This window comes from Ursus arctos, unplaced genomic scaffold, assembly GCF_023065955.2.
Source record: "Ursus arctos isolate Adak ecotype North America unplaced genomic scaffold, UrsArc2.0 scaffold_20, whole genome shotgun sequence".
Taxonomy (NCBI): domain Eukaryota; kingdom Metazoa; phylum Chordata; class Mammalia; order Carnivora; family Ursidae; genus Ursus; species Ursus arctos.
In genome coordinates, this window is record NW_026622875.1 from 40680602 (window position 1) to 40706241 (window position 25640).

A 25640-nucleotide genomic window follows, 5' to 3' on the forward strand; every position below is an offset into this window, starting at 1 on the left:
GCTGTAATGGTCTCCAGTAACTGAGAAATTAAAAAAAAAAAAATTTCAAAAGAGAAGACAATCTGGGCATATGACCCAATTCATATTTTTAAAGTTTAATCAACTTACATGCCATACAAGAGGAAGCACAACCATCCATAAAAAGAAAAAAGAATGAAGACCTAATATCGATGTTTTATTTAAATTGAACACAGCTGTGAATTAAATTAGCTCTTTTAAACTGGCTTCATTTAGATTTAAACTTGTAACTTGCACTGCATCAGCAGTGATTTGAATTATCTGTTGAATTTAGATCTTGTAATTCTATGGCTGAACCAACACTTTCAACTGCCTCCTAAAGATGAAGTAAATTAAAAAGCAAACATAAAGTTTACTGGGGATAATTCACCCATTTTGGACATATTCCTTTATTGGAGAAATGGGTTCCAACAATGGCAAATTTAGAAAAAGTAGATATAAAACTCTAATTTCTTTGGAATTCTGATATATCATGGTGGATTATTTTCCTTCTAAGCATCTTTCATTACATATCTTCTTAGACATTTATATAAAATACTTTCTACTGGGTCAACTTTAAGTTCCCTAAGGGCAAGGGACAGGTCTACTGTACTTTCTTAATGTCCATTACAGAGCACAATGCTTTTCACCTAGATCCTAATATAGGCATATTTCCATTTTTCGTTAATTTTGGGACATTAACCAAGATATAATATCTTAATATAAAATTGACAATATAATAGGAATCACACCAGCAATAATAATTTCTAGCCAATACCAGACGGATATAACAAATAAATAAGAAATAAACACTTTCATCCACTGAATTAACCAGACTCTATTATTTTTCTCACTGTACTTGATAAAATTTATATATGTGTATGTATGTTTTTAAATACATACATATATATGAAAAAAGGTAAAAAAGGTTCTCTAAAATATATAAAATCTTATTTTGAAAAACTTTTTTTTTTTAAAAAGATTTTTTATTTATTTATTTGACAGAGACAGCCAGCGAGAGAGGGAACACAAGCAGGGGGAGTGGGAGAGGAAGAAGCAGGCTCCTAGTGGAGGAGCCTGATGTGGGGCTCGATCCCAGAATGCTGGGATCACGCCCTGAGCCAAAGGCAGACGCTTAACGACTGTGCCACCCAGGTGCCCCTTATTCTGAAAAACTTGAACAGGCATTTCCCAAAAGAGGATATCCAAATATTTACAGAACAGGCATTCCACTTCATGAGTCATCACCACAATGCGAAGTAAAATCACAATGTAATATTACTACATACCACCAGAGCTGCTAAAATGAAAAGACAATACCAACTACAGGGAACAATGTGGAAAATTTGCATACACTGCTGGTGAGAGCGTAAACTGGCACAACCTCTTTGGGAAGCTGCTTGGCAGTATCCCCCAAGGCTGAACATACTCCTAACTCCTACTCTATAGCCTAGCAATTCCACTCCTAGGTATATATCTAACTCAAATGCATAAATACATATTCACCTAAAACACGTATATAAACGTCCACAGCAGTACGATTTTTAACAGTCAAAACCCAGAAACAGCCTAAATACCCATCAATTGTGGCATGGATAAATTGCATTTATACAATGGAATATTATATAGCAGTGAGAATAAATGTGCCATAAACATGCAGCAACAAGTCTGAATTTCACAAAATAATAAGAGAAAAATGTATTTATAAGAGTACATATGCTATCAATTCCATTTACATAAAGCACAATAACAGGCAAAACTAACTTATGATGTTAGAAACCAGTTACTCTTGGTGGTGGAAGAAGTGACTAGAAGGGAACTTACGGTTATTCCTCGGATTCCGGTGGTCTACGTCTCACTCTGGTTGTTGGTTACATGGGTGCTCAATTTGTGAAAATTTGTTAAGCTGTACACTTATAATTTGTGCATTTTTCTGTATGTACTTCAGTAACAGTTACACTACACTGAAAATTTATGAAAGAAAATCCTATTTTAAAATACCTTGCTAACTCCTGCATGTGACTATACTATGTCAATCAATTATTGGTTCTTTCAAATGTTTATGTTTTTTTAATAATTACTCTAAAAAGTTCATTGAAAGGTCATGGCCTGGGGCACCTGGGTGGCTCAGTTGGTTAAGCGTCTGCCTTTGGCCCAGGTCATGATCTCGGGGTCCTGGGATCAAGCCCAGGGCATCGGGCTCCCTGCTCAGCGGGGAGTCTGCTTCTTCCTTCTGCAGCTCCCCTTGCTTGTGCTCTCTCTCTCTCTCTGTCAAATGAAAAATGAAATCTTTAAAAAAAAAAAGGTCTTGGCCATTTTTCTGTAAGTAAAGAGCACAGTATTGGGAACAGTAAAGTGAAAAGATTATCATGCTATAATGAATTAAATACCTCTAGACCCATTTCACCTCGGGCTACTCTCCAAGCCACTGATCCAGATATTCTTCCACCAAGTTCTCCAGGTTTAGGAGTTTTGGGAGATATAAATTCAACAAGCTCCACAATTATCCTCTGGAGAAGTTCTTTTCTTCTGTTTTCTGACAAAGATATTTGCCTCTGTAATTCATGTTTTAAAAAAAGTCATTAGGATTAGGGAAATGTAAAGGTTCACCTATAAGTAAGAATATACATAAAACATTAGTATTTTAATGGGATCTTGAAAGACGTAACCAACTTTCTGTTCACACATAGTTATTTGGAAACTAAGACACTGCAGAAAACTTAAAATAATTTTACAAATTTTATGTAAGGAAATAATTTGACATCCATATCCAACTCTTCATGACCTTTACTGTCCTAGATTTTAAAATGAAGATAGCAACTTCTGCTTTCAGCTACAACAGACTAGCTTGTGTCTGACCAACTGTCCAAGAAAAGACTAAAGCTGGGCAAAACATTATATGCAGATACAAACGTACAAACACCTGTTTAAATACAACAGAAAGCTACCAAGGTAACCACAACTAAAGAAGCTAAGATCCTAAGGAAAGAAATGAATTGTGGTGAACTGAACATACTCCACCTCTTTTGCTTCCAGGCATTTGCCAATTATTAACTGGTATGAGCAAAAGAGAGTGAGAAAGCAACCATGAAATGATGGCTCATGTGCTGAAAAACAGCAGAATTTTTAAAGAATCATAGTACTGTGGAGTAAATAGGCTGGAGTTCAAAGCCTTTCAAGGTGAGAGGCTCCAGTAAACACTCCAGATTTTCAGGTTAGGATCTCTGAAGGGCTGCACAGTAGAAGGTGAAATTCTAAACAGACCGAAAGAAACTTCACCTTGAAACTCAATCACTGGGTTAAGTGGGTCTGCCCTATTCTAACTGTTTGCCGGAAGCAAAATCATGGTGTTTAAATTATAAAAAATGTCACACATGTATAATAGTAAAAAATTTCAATACTACCAAAGGGATATAAAATAAAAACTGACTCTTCCTTTTTGAAACTCCAGTTCCTCTTTTCAGAAGTAGTCACTGTTAACAATTTCCTGTGCGTTGTTTCAAAAATTTCCATCCTTAGAGAAGTGTGTGTAATTATATTCAAGACACAATTTCTTTGAAAAATAAAAACATACTTTTTATGTCTAGTATTACACTGATTTTCACTAAACTTTGCTTTGTTTCACTAAAAGATGTTATGACACCTGAATATGCAAAAAACCCGTAATATTTAAAATGAGTCCTCGAAATTTTCAATGAACAAAAAAAAAATTAAACATATTAGAATTTTTTTGCTTGCAAAATAATGCTACTACTTTCAGAATTTCAACGGGTTAAAAACTGGCCACTCTTGATTATATAAAAAACTTCAAATGTCCTCTCAGAAATGCCAAATGCTCATACCTGTTTATTAAGTCCATTAATAGTTTCTCGAAGTAATTCTTCTTTAACTTCAGTTCTTCTGGAGATTACCTCGTCATGTTTACAAGAATATCGCCAAGTGACATCAACCACCTCAAATTATAGGATACAGTATTTAATAAGATTACAACCATCAACCTCAATTTGCTAACTACCTAGAATGTATCTAAAATGTAAAAAAAATCTTAAATAGATTTTTTAAATGCTATCCTTTGTTTAAAATTTTAAAACCTATGGAAAAAAATAAAAAAGAATATGCTTTTTATTCATTTTCTAACAGGTACACTTTCAGGAAAGACTGATAAAATGAGATTTCCAGAACATTTAGCTTTTTAAAACTTATATACAAAGCTGATTTCATAAAATTCAACAAATAAAAACTTGTTCCATTTTTATTATATTTATATTAAAGAACTAATTTTTGACAAAGGTACAAAGACAATTCAATGGAAAAAAGGCAAACTTTTCAACAAATGATGCTAGAACAACTTGTTATCCAAATGGAAAATAATGAATTTCAACCCACACAGTGGACTATATACAAAAATTAACTCAAAATGGATGACAGACCCAAATGTAAAACCGAAAGTATAAAACTTTCAAAGGAAACACAGGGTAGAATCACTGTGGGTTGGGATAGGCAAAAATTTCTTAGATACATCAAAAAGCAAATCCATCCTTTCACCATCTATACAAATACTGAATCATTCATTATTTTGTACATGTGCAATTATATAATATGTCCATTATACCTCATTTAACAAAGAAAAAAAGGACAATCCCTAAAAGAACAAATTGATAACCTGGACTTTATTAATTTTGTCTCTTCAAAAGTCACTGACGGAATGAAAAGACGTACCACTGACAAAGAGAAAATCTTTGCAAAGCATTTATCTGACAAATGACTTGTATGCAGAATATATAAGGAATTCTCAAAACTCAACAATAAGAAAATGAACAACCCAATTTAAAAAGATGGGCAAAGAGGACTATGCATGGCAAGTAAGCACGTAAGAAGATACTCAGTATCATACTCAGGGAAATGCAAATGAAAACCACAGTGAGATACCACCTCACATCTTTTAAAAGAGCTAAAACTAAAAAAAAAAAAAAAAAAAAAAAAAAAGAGGATCATACTAAGTGTTAGCAAGGCTACGGAGAAACTGGGAACTCTCACATACTGCTGGTGAGAATATAAAATGGCACGTGACTTTGGAAAAGAGTTCAGCAGTTTCTTAAAAAGTTAAACATACACCTACCATATGATCCAGACATTCTACTTCTAGGCATTTACCAAAGAGAAAAGACAGCATATGGCGATATAAAGACTTGTTCATAAGTGTTTACATCAGCTTTTATTTGAAATAGTAAAAAGCTGGAAACTACCCAAATGCCCATCAACAGGTGAATGGATAAACTATGGTACATGAATACGATGGAATATTCAGCAATAAAAATAGTAAATTATTTTTTTAAAGATTTTAAAAAATTTATTTATTTATTTTAAAGATTTTGTTTATTTATTTGACAGAGAGAGAGAGAGAGAGCACAACCAGGCGGACTGGCAGGCAGAAGGAGAGAGAGCTCTCTGCCGAGCAGGGAGCCTGACATGGGGCTCAATCCCAGACCATGACCTGAGCTGAAAGCAGGCGCTTAACCGACTGAGCCACCCATTTGCCCCAAAATAATAAATTATTAATGTGTAAGAATAACATGGGTGAATTGCAAAATAATTATGCTGAGTAAAAGAAACCAGACCACGCCTACCAAAAAGAATATACACTGTATGATTCCATTTTATGTAAAACTCTGGAAATGCTGATTAATCTATAGTGAGAGAAAGCAGATGCATGGTTGCCTAGAGAGAGGCAAGGAGGGATAACAAAGGACATAAGGAAACTTCCAGGGATAGTGAGTATGTCACTATCTTGACTTCAAAGATAATTTCATGAGTGCATACAAATGACAAAATTTATTAAATTATACATTTTAAATATAAGCTGCTTATTGTATGTCAATTATACCTTCAGAAGCTGTCCAAAAGAAATTATATTTCATTCTTAGGAAAAAATGTTTCTTGCTTATGCCTTACCTCATCCTTAGAAAATGCAATGACATAGGAAAGCTTCTTGCCCCACCCTATTTCATAAAGGAGCGGCTTATCACAGACATCTTCACATGCGTCACAGTGCAGCCACCGCTGCTGAGAAGGAGAATAGACTTCTGTCCAGACATGGTCTACTCAACAGACAAGAGAGCAACAGAAAGGAAAGAAATAAAAGTTAAATTTATAAAACCAGAATGATTTCCAACAACTATATACAAACTCCTAAGATAAGGATCACATCAGAATTTGTAACAGTCTAAATTTTAGTTAATAGGTCTGAGCATTTTGGGGCACATAAGACTCTAGAATACTTGTTTTAATTTTTCTGTCTCTTTGAAATCCTTGAAAATGTTTTTGGAATATGTCCTTTATGCAGTTTTAAGCTTAATTAAAAATAATGTGAGCTCTATCTCTAAAAAGGTGAAGATACTGAACAGCATCAAAAACATCAGGCTCCATCTTTGCTAATACAAAGGAGCTAATGCCACTTTTGAAACGGCAGTCTCTTTTGCCCTTTAAGTCCCACAACCAGTAGGAGGTCTAACAAAGGATCTCTGGTTACTGATGTTCTCTATTTGATTGCAAGAGAACAGTAATTCTTAAGTGAAGGTTTCATTTTTATCCTAAAAAAACAGAAACACATGTAAAATTCTGAGAACAAGGGAAACAACTTTTAAATGTGTAGATGGGACGAGTCATTTCTAAATAAGGACAATATAAATTTCACATGGCTTTTATTACATTTTTTTTTGTATACTGAGATTAAGGATTACTACATCTTTTATACTAATCCCTACAAAAATGAAGATTTCTACAGCATATTACATGTTATTATTCATATAGAAAAAGCATTATTACAACTGTCATGGTAAATTGTTTATAAAAGAATGTTTATAGTGTCATATTTAAAGTACCAGACAAAATGGTAAGTGTACTACAAAAGTCTTGAGATCCCCACAAAAAACTAATGAGGTTGATATTATTGTTATTTTATAGAAGGTAAATGGAAGCTCAGAATAACAAGGACAGAAAGTAACAGAAAATGATGAGTCCAAACTGTAAACCCAATCCTGAAGTCTGCACAGCCCTACTACTCTGCTCACACGTTTTGTACCTGTGTAGTCCCAAACATAGCGAGCTTCAAACCCTAAGGCTCGGCAGCACAGTGTAAAACAATTGGCCCACTCGCCACACCGTCCACATCTTGTTTCCAAAAGTTTCTCAGGGTTATTATATCTGTTTTAAAATAACCATAAAAAAGCTTTGATTCATTGACAAAATCAAGAATTTTACACAATTTATATTACCTCTGTGCTAAACAGTAATATTTTTTAATTTCACATTTTTAAAAATTATTTTTAACTGAAATATAGTTGACATAGAATATTATATTAGCTTCATTTCACATTCTTAGATAATGATTAAAGAGTCTAGAATATATGAGGCATTATGTTAGAAGCTTTAGTGAAAAATGATTAGTACAGCCTTCAAGGAGTTTACAGGCCTTAGAGGAAGAAGGAATTAACATAAATAACTAACACATGGCAGAATGCGATAAAACTATATAATAGGTCAGATTCAGTGTTACGGGAGAGTGTGGTTGGGAGGAGAGCTTGTATTTGAATCAGGCCTTGAAGGACAGATTAGATTTGGACAGGCAGATTCTCTAGGAAATGTGCTTAAAGCATTAGTATTACTCTAACAAGTGGTATAATTAGCTCATATATTTAAAAGGTAAATAACTTTAACAAACTACTCAATAAAGATTTTAAAACTTAGTTGAAAAAAAAACTTAGTTGAAATCAATTCTATTCAAAACACTAATTTTCTGTCTAATGATTTTTTTTTTTTGAAGATTTTATTTATTTGTCAGAGAGACAGAGAGAGAGAGAGAGAGAGAGTGCACGCGTGCCAGTGCATAAGCAGGAGTGGCAGGCAGAGGGAGAAGCAGGCTCTCCGCTGAGCAAGGAGCCCAACTCAGGACTCATCCCAAGACCCTGGGTTCGTGACCTGAGCCAAAGGCAGACACATTACCGACTGAGTCACCCAGGCATCCCTTTAACGATCTTTTTGATAGAATTTTTTTCCTTCTTAACTATTTAAAGGTGCTTGCTAATTTGGAAGCTGTTTTTTGAAAAATGTTTGCAACAATGCTGTAAAAGTTACCCCAATTATAAAATTATCATAAAATTGGAGAACACCAAATTTTGCATACTGTGTTGAGAAGGATCTTGGTTGATAAAGCTAAGCAAGAAATGTGCCCTAGCTCAGCAGAGATGTTGGCCATGAGCTTAAACCATTACATGAATAAACTGGCTCGACAATGACAAGTCTGTCTTAAGCAGGTGCTATGGCTTAAACTAGCTAAATTAAAAGAATCTGTAACTAAAGTAGTTAAGTAATTGAAAAAAGATGTAAATTTACATGAAGAAGTAATAATGGCAGAATTAGAGCATCCTATGCCTCTTCATACTACTTGTGCCAAGTTGAATCACCAGCTTAGCCTAGAATTAATAGTGTTCATCATCCCAACTCTGTATACGGAACAGCCAACAGTTAAACAAGCAAACAGGTAGAAAGGAAAAGAGTAAATATCTTTGTTAGTCTGTGTCCCTCCACACTGCATTATCAGTTTATATCTAACTGCCTAGAAAAGTTTGAGGAAAGAGATTTAATTATATATTTTTTTTACCTTCCAGTCTTTGCAAAGTGCCTGTGCAAATGTATGCTGACTGAAGAAATAACTTGAACTAATTTTATATAATTATAATTTATATTGGACTCTGTACATAGTATATTGTGTACATCACAGAGCTGGTTCCTAGTTAAGACAAAACTGAGTCCCTAAGCTCCAAAAATTAAGTATTTCAAATACTTGGTATCTTTTCTTGACCAATGACATAGCCAATGTCTGTAAGTACTGTCAATTAAAAATTTTGATAAGAGGCTTGTGAATTAAAGGATGAAAAAAGTTAATTGAAAAGTTCAAACTTCTTTAGTTTAAAATTTAGATAATGAGGATATGTTAGGTTGGGTAGGGGAGGCACCTGATTAAAACAAAATTCTGTTGTTAAAAAGAAAATAATATGATGGTACTATACTTCTACCTTCCGTATCACCATCTGATGATTATTTTAAGTACAGCACTGTCTTTACTGTCACAGTTTATCAGTATTATTATTAATGTCGCCAGTGTTATTTTTATGTGCTATCAATTATTATTAAAGTTATCAGAAAATTTAAAGTTATATAATTAAAAGAATAATACAAGATTTACAGCATTAAATGTGCTAAGACTATACATAATTTATATCCCAGAGCAAGAATAAACAAACTTTTCCAATAAAAAGGCAGTAATTATTTTAGATTTTGCAGGCCATATGGCCTCTGCTGCCAATATTAACCCTGCCACTGTAATGTAGAGAGAGTTATAAACCGTAAGCACACAAATCAGCATAAATGTGTCCAATAAAACTTTATTTATAAAGATAAGATGGGGGCTGGATCTGGGCTGCCAGCCACAGCTTGCTGACCTCTGTCCTTGAAGAATATATTACTAATTATTGAAGAGTTCATTTAATAAAAATTCTTTTCTAACCATTCCATTAAGAGATCACTCTAACTTTACTGTCAGTGGACACCCACCTTGGGAATCGATTGCTGAACTGGCATGCATCACAGTAATGATCTTCTACTCTGTTTGCACCCCACTTCATCTCATCCTCATTGGGGAATAATGATTCACCTCTAGATTTAGTCTGGCCACCACATTTGCTGCACAACATGTCATTCACCCATTGAAAAAATTCTTCCTTAAACCAGTGTAAAAGCTCCAGCAGAAGAAAATCCTCATCACTTACATTAGTACCTGAGAAGTTAAAACAGAGTCAAGTAAGATCTAAAACTGACAAAAACTAAAAATATGCACACACATTTTATTCTTGAATATGGAGCCGAAATATATTAAAATATAAGATCTAAGAGGTTTTCACAAATATGATGTAAGAAAAGAACTGTCAGCATATTGTGAACCACGCTGAAATACAATGACCTAATACGTTGCACATTTATAGCAGGACATTCACCACTCCGTAACCTCTAACCAACATTACGTACTAACAAGTGAGCTGAACACAACAACCTCTTAGGGAACTATGGTCAACGTGTAGTTGATCTTGAAACACAGGGAGGTTAAGAAATCAGTTTAATTTTTTAAAAACATTTAAAAAGGACTACATTCAATTTGTTATCAGGTATATATACACAAGTGAACAAGAAACAATCAGAAAATCCCAAGCAGAAATCATAGAATTCCAGACACCTTAAAAACTCAACCTATAAGCTTTTCTATCAGTGTTTCAACTATACCCATCTGTGAATACTCATCACAAATCACCTAAAAACACAACAGTGTCTACACGGTATTCAACAACCCTGGCAAGTAAATATGGCCTATAATATTACATAAAATTGTATCTATTTATCAAATAAAAAGATGTCTCTTGGCCATGTTCAAGACTGTGGTATCTCTGAGGAGAGAACAAGACGAGAAAAGAATCTAGGAGACACATACAGGGAGTTCTCATCTCTTTCATGTTTTATTATTAAGAAGAGATCAGAAAACATACATATGAAGGAAATATATGGCATAATGCAAAGACCTGGTAAAGTTTAATGCTGGTCATAGGTGTTTGATACATTATACTCTATTTCTATACTCACTCTATTTCTGTTTGATATAGTTCAAAATGAAAAAAACTATATTAGAAAAAAACTAGAGAATTTAATAAAGGCCAGAAATATATTATGTTCCTGGATGGGAAAACAATATTCTAAAGTTGTTAATTTTCTACAAATTAATCTGTGATTTAATGTAAACCCAATTACAATTATAATTTAAAAAGTATTTAATTTAAAAAATTTACTTAATTAAAAATTTATAAATTAATTTTTCATAAAATTTGACTAAGAACAATACGATAAATTCATTTAGTACATGTCAAAAGACATTACAAAATTCTAATAATTAAAATATTGTGATATTGGTGAAGAAACAAAGGAATGACTCCTGAAAGATTTCTAAGTGACACATAGCATCTAATGAAGTTAGCCTTTCAAAGTAGTTCTAAGAGGACGGACTATTCAATAAATGATTTGGGGATAATACAAAAATTCTATATTGAGAGAAGGAATACTATAAAGGTAACCGAAGTTACAAAAAATACGTTTGTGACTTTGTGGTAGGGAAGGGCCTTCTTAGACAAGATGTAGACTGTGAAATCTATAATGGGAAAAAAAACTTTCTTATATTAAAAGTTAAAGCTTATGAATTTCAAAAGATACACTAAATGAAATTAAACAAAACACCAGGAGGAAAAAAAAATGTAACATGTCTAAAAAAGAAAAGTATCCAAAATAAAGAACTTCTATAAATCGGTAAGAATATTAGCAAACCCATTAGAAAAATTCAAAGCCTATAAAAGAAGTCCAATAATTTCATTAAGTGGAAATAAATACTCTGACACTTCTAATGTAAACTGAAAGGCAATTTGCTTGACAGGAACCTTTACAGTGTTAAAGTCACACAAACTTGACATTTTTATCTCAGAGAAACACTTGTGCATATACACCACAAGGCATGCTTTACAAGAATTCTCACTGTAGGAGCATTTAGGATAGAGAAAAATGGTAAATAATCTCAATGTCTATCAATAGGGAACTGTACAAATAATGGTATATGCATACTATAGAACACTACGGAGGGTTAAAAATATTTCTAAGACAAGTGAGTAAATGAAAAACACCAAGAAATTGAAGATATATGGGATGATAAATTTTATGTAAACCCACACAACTTGAACTATTTTTGCAGGTAACTATTTATGGGTGTAAATACATAGGAGAAGATATGAAAAGGAACATACCACATGATAATAGCTGTTACCTATGGAAGAGGTGTAGGACCAACTGGCAGGGAGAGTTTAGCTTTTCTCATATAATATGAAGGTCTGTATTTAATTAAAAATGAACTTTAGAAATACAGCACTGACACCCTTCTTCTCCATCAAGAGCCTAAAGCATAGTCATCTTTTTAAAAATGCAAGGTAGATTATTATATCACTCAAAACCCTCCAATGAGGTTTCCATCTCACTCAGGATACAGTTCAAAGTCTCTACTCTTATTCTTCCTTACCACAGTTGGTCTCCTCTGGTAGGCTGAACAACGGTCCACCAAAAGATACCCACATTCTAACCCCTGGACTCTATAACTGTTACTAAATACAGCAAAAAAAAAAAAAAAAAAAAAAAGAAAAAGAAAAAAAAACAGTCTGAAGATATGATGAAGTTAAGGACTTGGAGATGGGGGATTATATTGGATTATCTCAGTGGACCCTAAATGCACACTATCCTTCTAAGAGGGAAGCAGAGGGAAATTTTACACACATACAGATAAGGCGATGTGATAGCAGAAGAGAGAGGCGTGGCCCCAGTGACACTGATTATGGACTTCCAGAACTGGGAGTGAATAAATTTCTGTTCTTTTAGGTCACCAAGTTTGTGATAATTTGTTACAGCAGACACAGGAAACTAATATACCCTCTTTACTTCTCTGACCTCTGTCTTGTTCATTCTGCTACAAGCACAATGTCCTCCCTGCCATCCTTTAAACATGCCAAGCTCACTCTCACCTAGGGGAGCCTGTGCAGTTGATGGTGCCCTCTACCTGGAATGTAAATCACTGCTTTCCAGAGAAGCTTATACCAAACCTTCCTAGTCACTCTCTCTACTGTTATCCTGACTTGCTTGTCTTTCCGGCACTTAACAACCTGCTATATTTGAGTACTTGGGGTTTTTTAGTCTGTCTCACCCCGTGACAACAGGGATTTTGTTTTGTTCACTGCTGTATCCCCAACATCTTGAGCTGTGTTTGTCACACAATAGGTGCTCAGTAAATATCTGAATGAATGATGGAAGGACTAAACAAATAAGCCTCATAATATTAACTATAATTAATACTGTTCACCAAATAGTCATTATCAAATTGGGAAAAGAAGGGAAAGGAAGACAGCATCCTTGTGCTTCTGTGTTCTGTGTACTCCAGGTATACACCGGCAGCCTCCCAGTTAGAAGTAGGACTATGAGGGTCTGTGCTCCTTGATCGAGCAATATCCTTTATTAAGGCTCAGAGAAACGCAAGTGGAATCCTGTCTGTAGAGGATAAGAGCTCAGAAAGCTCAGAGATCGGGGGCTTAAAGGGAGGCTGGACTTAGATGTGGAATTCTTTATTTGTTTTTTGTTTTTTTTTAGATGCTGAATTCTGTGAGAGTATGCAGAGTATGGAGAATATATTAGAATGTGGAGAGTACATTTTAAAATTATACTCAAGACTTCAGATTAATACATTTAGCATCTTCAAAAACACCATACAATAGATTTCTGGTAACTTTTCAGTGACAAAGATAAAATTAACATGTGTAAGTCTTAACTCCATCCTATGAAAATCACAGACATTAGTGTGCAAAAGAGGGAATGAGAAGAAAATCAGTAAAAACATCAGTACAGGTAGCCTCATCCTTCGACACACCTTAATACTCAACATTCTTCCTCCCATGTCTTCACATTCAATTTAGTGGGCAAACATATATTTTGTTTCACTTTTCCAAAACGACAGGGTTCTTTCCTCTTCACAAAAGGTGTTTCGGCTGTATTTGGAACACTCAATCATGATAAATCTTCAGTCTTCCAAGCCAGAGCTATGAAATCATGTTTCTCTGAGCCTTGACTATCTCTAAAGGTATCTCAGTGGGTAGGCTTCCCAGGTCCTCACTTCTGCTTCAGACCAGAACACTTTTCCTAGTTCAGAAACCCAGAGTAAGATTTAATTTGGGGCGAAAAATGAAAAAAAAAAAAAATGAATGAAAGAAAATCAACAACCTGGACAAAGGAGGTTTTGTCATCATTTCAGTGCCAGTCACTGGGGCAGAGGGTGCTAGTTGCCACACAATATCCATCTGCCAATACTTTATTTACAGAATTATAATTTATTAGGGATGGCAATGCATTAGCTAAAAGAGTACAGATTCCAGCCTCCCGTGTAGCTAAAGGAGGCCAAATGACTAAGCTTTGTGTGAGATTCCAAGGAAGGCTGCTTTAAGAGAACAGGCTCAGAGTTTCCTTTTTGTTTTTTCTCCCTTTCCTCTTCCTGATGCCTGGTCTGCAGATATAATGGCTGGAGCTTTAGCAGCCATCTTAGACTATAAGATGTAACCTGCAGAATGGACACCATGTATGCCAGAGCCAAAAGACAGAAGGAACCTATGCCTCTGATAACGTTTCAGAGCTTACGACTAGCATCAGACTGCCCACCTCAATAATTTCTTACATGAGAAAATAAATCCTAAGCCACTGGGGTCACAAATCCCATTACTCAACAGCCCACTCTAACCTTAAATGATCCATTCATTATGCCTTTAATACCACTTATTTCGCTATATATTTGAATTTCCTCCACTTATGACTGTAACTCTTTCAATATCCTACTATTTTTGTGGAACAGTACCACCCAAGAGAACTTTCAGCAATAATGGAAATAATTCATATCCACACTTTTCGACTGGGTTGCCACTAGTCAATTGTGGTTAATGAGTACTCAAAATGTGTTGACTGTAACTAAAGAACTGGATTTTTAATTTTTTAAAACTTAAATTAATTTAAATATGAATATCTACATGTGGCTAGTACTACCCTGTTTTATAGAACCTTTGCAATACCCCCTTGTTTTTTCATTCTGGGAAATCTCATTTACTTGCACAGTTTTACCTATCACTCTAAAGTGTACTTCAAGGCTTGACCTCTTAACAGAACTCTAGGCCTACATTTTCACCTGGTCCAGATAATGGCCAGCAGGTACTTTAAACCATTTCCCTTCAAAGCCTGTTCCTATTGACTCTTCTAATCTTCTAGTTGCCTGAATTCAAAACTGGACAGTCCTCCTTGACATTTTCCTTAAGCACAGACAATGCCCTGTCACATCAAATACACTCATCAACTGCAATCAGTCTGTATTCTATCACCCCAATAACTCACATCCATTTTCTCCCCTGCTGTCACAATACCCTGTTCATCCTAATTCCTCTTGTGGAAATTCTATTACTACTGTGTTTCAACCGTTCTCTCCTTGGACTTTTATTCTTGTTCATCTTACAAGTTATTGCTAGATCAATCTTCCTCAAGCACACCTCTGATGTCACTCACTTGCTTAAAGCTTCGATGGTTAATGCTGTTGAATTAAGTAATCAAGAATAGTTGACTTCCCTGAGCAATCGCTTTATTTCCTCCTTGCTAATGAATACAGTACATTGTAATGTTAGCCTTCAACTAAGACATGTGCATCCTCCTAATTTCTTTGGTCCTTATTTTCTATTTCAAAACTTTGTTAGAAGTATTCTTTGTTCCATTTTATCGCTAGTTCTTTTTGGAAAGATTAAAAGTGTAAGATAAATTCAGTGTACATTTCTCTGCCTGAAATTCAATGTCAACCAAAATATGATTTCAGCCTACCTGATCTCTCACTACTGTTTTACCCACTCCTTACACTACACACTTAAAGCCAGACTTTATTACTCATTATTCCCCATATAGAATCTGTAACTCTTCTGCCTCCATACATGCTGTTCACTACATTTGGAATAATATCCCTGATCCCTGCCTTAATAAGTCCTCTGGCATCTCAGGTTATTATGCCAACTCATCCTTCATAACCTTTAAAAAAAAAAAAAGTTGAATCTTTTACTGATTTTCACAATACCATTCTATCAACCCAATGTTCTTTCTTTCCTACTTAAAATTCCATTATAGGGCTTTTAAATTTTAAGCGTGAAAGGATATATAGACAAACCTCAAAAGTCATACTCTGATGTGAAGTTATAGACGGCTTAAACTACCCCTATTTTCCAAATTTGCTACAAAAAAAGCCACGTATTACCTTTATAATTAGAGGGAAAAAATGCCAGGCAAATGTCAACAGGGACACTACTAACTGTGTCTCCCCTGTGGGGCTCAGCTGAATGACTCACAAATAAAACATGCTTTGGTAAGTACCTGTTAAACACGCGTTTATGTCAGGGATCATCTGAAGGAGCACAGTACTTTAATGTGGACAGGGCCATTGTGATCACATATAATAAGCATTCTTATTTTATAAATAGTAAAAAAACTGTTAATCCAAGAAGATGAAGAATTGTCTCAAGGTTACGACAACAACAAAAAAAGAACAAACCCAAATCACCGACTTTTCTTGAGCTCCTTAGAGTTCAGAGGTCAAACTGTCACCCTGAAATCTGGAGAGACAAATACAGAGAATCTCAGCCAAATACACAGAATCACAACCAGCCATCTGCTATATGGAACAGAAGACACTGGAGTCATAAATTGGTAGAAACACTTAAATGATAATTTCGACAAATTGCTGGAGGCTGCATACGGACTAGCTTGAGTAAGAAACACAATCTTAGGAGGGGTTCCTAACACTTTTGAGGGTTTTCCCTCCAAGAATCCTACCAGGTTTTCTAGGTAAAGAACCAAAAAAGATCCCCTCATAGCTCTGAGAAGAAGAGGAGAAGATTAAGAATTGCAAAGTATGCCCAGAGCGTTCTTTACAATTAAGGCCTACTTTTCAGGGAAAAAGATTTGACCAGAGCCTTTTCTGAAGTGGAAAAAGGAACTTCCTTGACCCTAGCCACCTCTAGCCTTCCTATCTTGTCTATAGGGGGGAAAAGTTAAGAAGGACTTGGGAAGGTCACAGGCCTGAGGACATAGGTCCACTAAAGCACTGAGATTTAATCATAAGATTACAGAGGGTTTCTGCTCCCCTGTGCCTTACCTCTATACCAACAAGGCTCTGGTGTAACAACAATGGAGTCTGCTAAAAGATGCAGACTCTATTTAAGGAGGAGTTTTTAGAAAAGCCCAAAAGACAACAGGGGATACAAGGAGAATACCAGAGGAAGTCTGAAGCTTCTGACACCTACAGCTAACATTAAACATAGCCCAACTCCTCGTTAAATGGACACAAGACCTTACATAAAGGGCCTATTCACCTTAGCTCCTACTATCCAGTACATCATGTCTAACTTCCAACAAACAAATACAAGATGCGTTAAAAGGCAAGAAAAAACAGTCTGAAGTGATAAAGCAAGTATCAGAACCACCCAGATTTTGGAATTAATAAAGAATTTAAAATAACTATGATTAATATATTAGATGCTCTCATGAAAAAAGTAAACAACATGTAAGAACAGATGGATAATGTAAATAGATTTTTTTAGTTTGTTTAGAAGCTTTAAAAAAATCTAGAGGAAATGCCAGAAATTAAAAACACTGTAACAGAATGCCTTTCATGGGCTCATAAGTAGATGGGACACAGCCAAGGACAGAGTCAGTGAGCTTAAAGACAGGTTAACAGAAACTTCCCAAACTGATAATCAAAGAGGAAAAAAAAAAGAAAAAGAAAAAAAGAAAAAAAAAGGCATAGAACATCCAAGAACTGCAGGAGAATCTCAAGATTCTCTATGGGAGACATCTAAGAACTATGGGAAATTGAGGCAGAGACAGATGTAAGTAAAACAGGATACTTCCATTTTGGAATAGCAGAAGGAAAAGAGAGAAAGAAACAAAAGAAATATTTGAAGCAATCATGGCCAAGAATTTTCCAAAATTAATGAGATTCCAAACCACAGATCTAGGAAGCTCAGAAAACACCAAGAAACTACACCCAGGCATATCTACTCAAATTGTAGAAAACCAAAGACAGAGAAAATCTTGAATAAAGCTGGGGATGGGGAGTGAGCTGGGGGGACGCGGGGAAAACCTTACCTAGACAGGAATAAGGATAGGAATTATAGCAGACTTCTGTCATAAACAATGCAGGCAAGAAGACAGGGAGGTAAAATATTTAAAGTGTTGTTGAAAGAAAAACCTCACCAACCTAGAATTCTATATCCCAGCGATATTATCCCCTAAAAAATATGGTATTAAGAAATGACTTAGATAAAAGCTAGTTACATAAAAACTCAAAGTACAAATGCTAACATTGGAAAAATTTAACAACAAAAATCCTAAGACCATTAATGATAACACACAATTATTGGTTGATGAATGTGGTAGGTACTGTTCTGAGCCATTTACATGTACTATTTCATTTATTTTTAAAAATCATCCTATTTTCAAATGAAGAAGCTGAGGCACAGAGATCAAATTACTTGCTCAGTGATGCACAGTAAAATGGCAGAGCTGAATTTATTCCCAGGCAATAAATAGTAGTGGGTGAGGAAGAACCATATACCAGTAAATACTCTCTCTTTATTAGCCAAAGTGAATCAATGGTTTAATCATATTGATTAATCTTGAATGTGGTTTCTGTCTAATTCACATTAAAATTCACTAATAATACTATCATATGTTCTACACTCTTACGTTCTACTATACCTAAAAAAAATTCATATACCAATGATTAAACTGTAAACACATACTGAGGTTAAAAAAAAAAAAAAAGATGTGTTAATAGATGTGTCAATGAGGTACATGCAGTAAAATTTCACTATTGTTGGACTTTCTAAAGATCAAAATAGAACTGTTAGAATTTTATGATGTATACAGCAAAAGCCAGCATTTCAGTGTGTCTCTTTAGCAATGATGTATATTTAGCAATGAATGATTATATAAAGCCACTACCTTTATCCAATTTTCTAGCTCTAGATAACTTTTCTTGAGATCTCCTTTTTAGTTCTTGGACTGGAATACAAGCCAGTGCTTTCTCCTGGAGAGCAAGGTTCTCATAGACCAGCACATGCTGAATGTTGGACCGGAGAACTTTTAGAATGACTGAATCAGTAGTAACCTAATAGAAAAAAAATATATTGATTAGCTTTTCTCCATATGCGACAAAAATAACACATAACAGAAAATGGTGGTTCTATGATTTCATGAAGAGGATTGTATGGATTCACTGAAATATAATACTCAAAGCCTATATAATATTAGTTTTAGGAGATACCCGTATCTGTGTCACCATCTAAGATACATCCATTCTTTCCCTCTGAATATATTATTGAGGATATATTTAAACAGAGATACGCTAGATTCTTGATTACAAGTTTGGATCAAGATAGTGCTCTGAGGGGCACCTGGGTGGCCCAGTCCGTTAAGCGGCTGACTCCTGATTTTGGCTCAGGTCATGATCATAGAGTCCTGGGATCAGGCCCTGAGTTGGGCTCCACCCTCAGCAGGGAGTCTGCCTGAGGATTCTCTCTCCCTCTCCCACATGTACCGCGCATGCACCCGCACGCTCTCTAAAATCAATCTTAAAAAAAAAAAAAAAAGACAGTGCTCTGAGCAATGCATCTGACAGCTTTTCCAGCTCAAATCCCTGCAAGTAACATAATTAAAAAAAAAAAAAAACAAACCTCCATATGGCATTAGCAAAGGAGGAGTACTCTTAGGGGATCAAGAATTTTGAGATATTCCTGAAAGAGGAAAAACAGATACAAATGGATTAAAGGACAAACCATGGCAATATGCCCCTCCAACAGAGTGGTTATACAAACCAAAAAAAAGTTTTCAAAGTAATTCCAAGGGCAGAGGAGCCCCAGGATCCAGAGCAGAAAAGGGCCTTGGATGGAACATTAGTGACACTGGCTGGGCTCTGCAGGAGGAATAGCTAGACATCCCCCCCTCCCCCAATCATTCCTTCTCAACAAAGAAGATGCCCCTGAGAAGTGAGGGAGGCTGCTTAGATTCCCAAAAGGAAAGAGAGACGTCCAAGCTTCGAACAGTTGCTTTTGGTACAGGCCATCTTGTAGCATGTCCTACCCTTCCCCACAGTTGCTAGAAGCAGATGCTGCATTCAGACAGGCTAGCAGGAGCTCTCAGATTCACTGGGTCTGCAACAACCCATACTGTTGCGAAGATACACTAGAATCAACATCAGAAAAACTAACACTGTAGCCATAGCAGCAAGTCTATCTTCAGAGATTTGACAGTATACCATATTCAGAGAAAGACAACTATGGATCTTGGAAATTAAAAATTTAAACACTGAAATAAGAAAGTACAGATGGTGTCAAACAGTAGAATAAACATAGCTAAAGAGTGATCAATTAGAAGACTGAGCCAAGACATTTCTGAGAATGCGGCACAAAAAAACCCAGACACTGAGGATAAATCTAAAAGTTTCCAAATCCAGCTAACAGGAAGTCTAGAAAGTAGAAGAGAAAGAATGGAAAACAGAAATTTCTCAAAGAAATAATGGAAACAAATTTCTGAGAGTTGAAGAAAGAACCAGTATGAATGCGGGGATAAAACAAGGCATATAATAATGACATTTCATTAACAGTTAAGTAGAAAAACAAAATCCCAAAAGCCTTTTATGAATCAGACATCTTGTTAGAAACAATGAAGCAAAATCTTTGAAATTCTGAGGGAAAATGATAGGGAACACAAGATTCCTACCCAGCCAAACTAATACACAGGAGGGTAGAATAAATACATTTTCTGATATGTAGCAGTATAAAAGTATATCGCTCCCAAATCCTATCCAAAAGAATTCTTAGAGAAGTTACTGTCCCCTCAAGATATAATATAATCAAAGTAAATAAACAGATCACCCAGGAGTAGAAATTGAGATAAAAGCAGCAGGAGTTAAAAAAATAAACTAGTAAAAGCTAAGTTCTGATTATTACAAATAATCATAATTGAAAAGCAAAATCTCAAATTTTCTCATAAAGAAGGTAGCAGAGAAGGGAGCAGAAAAAGAGTAAAAGCTTTCTGAGGTTCCTGTCTTGTTATAAGATGTTAGTAAAAAAATACAGAAGTAAATATCTGCATTAAAAATTTAAGGGCAATAATAGAAGACTAAAAAGAAGATATTTATCTTTCTAACCTTTAAAGGGAAAATAATGGAAGAAAACTGTTCTCAATATAAGACAAAGAAAAAAGGAAAAAAACAAAAGCAAGGACACAGGCAACACAAAATAAGATGTCAGAAATAAATTCAAACATATTAGCAATTATGGTAAATGTGAATTGGTTAAATGTGTATATTAAAAGGTGGACATAGATTAATTTAAAAAATAAAAACCATTACCGAAACTGCCTTTAATGTCTAGGACTTTTTAAAGCACTGGGGATGGGTGCATAAGACAGACATGATCACTTTATTGTCTAAGAGAGGGAAAGGCATTAAATAATGACAAAACCACCATATTAAGTCAACAAATATTTGTGTATAAATGTGTGTGTGTGTGTGTGTTACATACTGAAAAAATAATGGTGACCAAAATAGTCGAGGATATTATCCTCGCAAAGTAGTCTATTGATACAAACTAATATTGGCACAACAATGTTCATTTACTCAAACATTTAATGAGCCTTTATTATTTGCTAGGTACAGGGGATATAATGGTAAGTTAGATAATTTATTCATAGGTATAAGAAGAGTAAGCAAATACGGAGAATAGTGACACCGTACAACAGGGGTTCTGAACCTAGAATTCCCTGAAAAAATGTTATTTTTCATATTTGTGGTGAAGTACTAAGGATGAGAAGCTAATAGGAAAGGGAAAAGGCTAATTCCTATCGGAAGGAACAGCATATAGGTAGCTGGGGAGTGTGTTTACGGGGACATGCTTAGGAAATGTACGATCAGAGAGAAAATCAGGGTGTCGATGGCATGAAGAACCAAGGGGAAATGGTGGAGAGAGAAAGCTGAGGATGAAGCTGAGTTGGTAAGCAGCTAGATCTTTCTGGTCTCTTTCCATTCTAATAAGAAGCTATTAAAGATACTTAAGCAAGGGAGTAAAACCATCAGATTTACATTTTCAGAATATCACCCTAGCTATAGCTAGAGAAAGGATGATCCAAGGGGGGCCTACTGCGGAAGTCTGAAAGAGCTGGTGGCTTCCACTAGATGGTTTAGCAGGAGTAAAGGGAATAAAAAGAACTTAGGAAATAGGATCATCAAGTCTTGGTGACGTAATCGTGGAGTCGGGGGCAGTTAGAAAAGTAGAAAAATACATTAGAAATGATCTGTGGATTATGGGGCGCCTGGGTGGCACAGCGGTTAAGCGTCCGCCTTCGGCTCAGGGCGTGATCCCAGAGTCCTGGGATCGAGCCCCACATCAGGCTCCTCCGCTATGAGCCTGCTTCTTACTCTCCCACTCCCCCTGCTTGTGTTCCCTCTCTCACTGGCTGTCTCTATCTCTGTCGAATAAATAAATTAAAAAATCTTTAAAAAAAAAAAAAAAAAGAAATGATCTGTGGATTTTGAGTGAGCAACTAACTAGGTCAATGGTTGAACCACTTACAGCAGAAGAAAAACCAGGAAGTGACTGAGCTAAAGAAGATGAATGGTCAAGTAAAAATGAACTGAAAAAAAGTACATTAAATTTAGCAGCATGGAGTTCTTTGATGATCTTAGGAAGATTTCTAATGGTGTTAATAAGGAAAACAAGTTGTAAGAAACTTAGTTGTGTAACTGTGTCCCAAAGTGGCCTGAAGAGTACTAAAGCAGCTGCATGAAATGGTCTACTGGAAAGTGTACAGAAAATATTAGAACTCCTATTTACATTATTTTTTTTGTCAAAAAAATAAAGCAATTAAGTTATAATAACATTTAGTATTTGGGTGATCAGTGGCTAGCAAGCTAGCCTGAGGAGAGAAAGTACCACAAAGTACAGGGGGGCTAACAACTGGCATGTTCACTCCTACTACTACTCTTATCATATTACATGGTTTTGCAATTCCTATGTGTCTGGCTAAGTGAATTTACAGATTATGTTATATAGTTTTCACTAATGAACCCTCAACCTGGCTGTAAAAGATTACAAAGACTGGGGGCACTTGGTGGCTCAGTTGTGAGCATGCAGCTCTTGATCTTGGGGTTGTGAGTTCAAACCCTGAGTTGGGTGTGGAGATTACGTAAAAATAAACTTAGAAAAAAAAAAAAGATTCGAAGACCTCTAGGCATGGAAGCTAATACTAATACTGCAAGTTTACATAAGCAAAAAGAAATGGCAGGGCTAACTCATCTACTTTTTTAGTATGAGCCCTTCAACAGCTAATTTTAATGCCAAAAAAATTAAATAAATCACAATCTACTTAGAACTGACAAAGTTAGCCCCCTAAATTCAAAATTATCAAGACGATTTAAAAACAGATTTATATCTAAATTCATTTACATTCACTTCAATGATATATATATGTATAATTAAAGAATTTTTTTTAAGGTTTTATTTATTTATTTGAGAGAGAGAGAGAGCAAGAGAGAGAGTACAAGCCAGAGAGTGAGGGGAGGAAGAGGGAGAAGCAGACTCCCTGCTGAGCAGGGAGCCTGATGCAGGGCTCGATCCCAGTGGGATCATGACCTGAGCCGAAAAGCAGACATTTAACCACCTGAGCCACCCAGGCGCCCCTCACATCAATAATGTCATTAATACATTTAAAAATTAAAAATATTATTTAGTCGCTAGCTTCTGTTAACATTATTTCCCGATATGGTATAATGACGTAATAGTACATGTATATAATTTACAAACAAAAATATATATTGAAAGGCTATGCTCAAACATTTTACTGATAGGATACATAATTAAAGAATGGAAGCTTATATGTGAGAAGTAAAGATACAGTGATGAGTACAGGGAGCTTTTCCGGAAACTTGCTGTGAAGAAATGAGAACTAGAGGACATATAGGATCCAGGGATATTTGTATGCTGGCTTGTTTCTAAGATAGGAGAGTTTATGGGAAAGGTTCCTAAACATTAATTCGCTTGTGAAAAATACAGCTCCCCCCCCCCCCCCCCGCCCTCCACATCTCTTTCTGATTTAGCCAGTCTGGGGTTACATCTAGGAACCTGAATGTCCAGCTCATGCTGATGCCAACAGCCTAACCTTAGATGAAAACTGGACTAAAGCAAGGTTTAAAGGCCAATGAGAAGAATCCCCAAGAAAAGAGGAGGTTCAAGACTGCACAAAGTCCATGTGAGACTCCACAGTGAACAGAGGAGAAGCGATGCAGGGATAAAGGAGGAGCTGGCTTTTATTAAGAGCAGACACGTTTCCCCATTTACAAAAGGGATGAGTTTTACAGATGACTGAAGAAACTTACTGAAGATCTAGTGATGAGAAATCCAGGGTATTCCCAACAGAGAGGAATACGCTCCTCTGCCAGAACTGATACAGAGACATACAAAACAGGTCTCCATTTTTAAAGAATTCTTACAAAAAGAAGGCACAGTTATATTTTTTGTTGTTGTTCTTAAACATAGGTTTTCATTTAACCTATGAAGGTAAAAACTCATCCAGAGAATTTTTATTTTCAATTTGATACTTCCAATCTGGAAATTACCTCATTGGTTGTGGTTTTTATGGCACTCAAACAATCCTGAGCAATTTATTTTCTTGCCTTACTTCTTCACATAGTCTGGCACAACTCTATAAACACTAAGTGATAAAAGCAAAGTCCGCCGGCTGCAAGGTGACTACTGCAGCTGGGCAACCAGTTAATTGCCTGAGAGAGCTGAAGTTATTTGGAGTACAAATAGAAGTTCAAAAGTGCAATCTGTTTTAGGTAAAAAAAAATGGTTTGCTTCACTGATCATACTTGGATTTCAATTATTTTGGTTTCTAATGTGAAATATATTCAAGACCCTTTATAAGAAAAAATGTATAATATGTATATTTTGTCATATCATGTGATACAACCTGTGGAAGCTGGATTAGCAAATTTACTTCTTTAGTAAAGGACCAGTCTTCCTTCTACCTTTATGTAGCCTTTTGCTTTTGTGCCTTTTAAATTTAGAACCTGTTTTTAAACATAAAAGTTCTGTTTAATAACTTTTTAATGTTAGTTTTAATCAGCTTGAGACTTCAATCACCTTATTTCTTACAACCCCCCCCACTCTTTTTTTTTTCTATTTATAAAAGTAAATGTTGTAAGAAATTCTCAGGAAATACTGAGTGGTATAAATAACATGGAATCACCTGTAACTTCACCCTAAGATAAAATTATGGCTAAGATGTCTCGGTATAGCTTTCCAGACTTTTAAAAAATGAACATATTTATGTATGTGCATTTTTAGTAAGAAAATTGAAATATTATATACATACACACAACATATATTGTTTAATTTTAGAATTCTCAGTTTACCATTTTTCCCCCACATAATAACTGTCTTAATGCCAAAACAGGCCACATCATTTTTTTTTTTTTAAAGATTTTATTTATTTATTTGACAGAGATAGAGACAGCCAGCAAGAGAGGGAACACAAACAAGGGGAGTGGGAGAGGAAGAAGCAGGCTCATAGCAGAGGAGCCTGATGTGGGGCTCGATCCCATAACGCCGGGATCACGCCCTGAGCCGAAGGCAGACGCTTAACCGCTGTGCCACCCAGGTGCCCCCCACATCATCATTTTTAATGGATGCTAAGAATTCTGGTATATGGATGTGTTGTAATTTAAGTGATCCCCTATTGAAGGGTACCTTTTCTCTAATAAAGATCCAGACTAAAAGGTTTCTTATAAAAATAAACCAACTCATTAAAAAAAAAATAAACGAACTCATATTGTTTATCATTGTCTAACAATACATTTATAATTTCAAGAGAATAATTTCAAATGA

At 35.4% G+C, this 25640-nt stretch overlaps 1 protein-coding gene across 2 annotated transcripts in view; it reads right to left on the minus strand.

Annotated features, from left to right (window-relative positions):
• The window catches only part of NGLY1 (N-glycanase 1), a 55524-nt gene that overhangs the window by 10593 nt on the left and 19291 nt on the right, over positions 1 to 25640 (minus strand). For both annotated transcript variants that reach the window (XM_026496890.4, XM_026496891.4), the window contains exons 4-9: positions 18697 to 18862; positions 9610 to 9832; positions 7079 to 7200; positions 5950 to 6095; positions 3840 to 3950; positions 2388 to 2552 (exon numbers count right to left, since the gene is read on the minus strand). In XM_026496890.4, coding sequence (XP_026352675.3) covers positions 2388 to 2552; positions 3840 to 3950; positions 5950 to 6095; positions 7079 to 7200; positions 9610 to 9832; positions 18697 to 18862 — 933 coding nt within the window. The remainder of the gene's footprint in view (positions 1 to 2387; positions 2553 to 3839; positions 3951 to 5949; positions 6096 to 7078; positions 7201 to 9609; positions 9833 to 18696; positions 18863 to 25640) is intronic.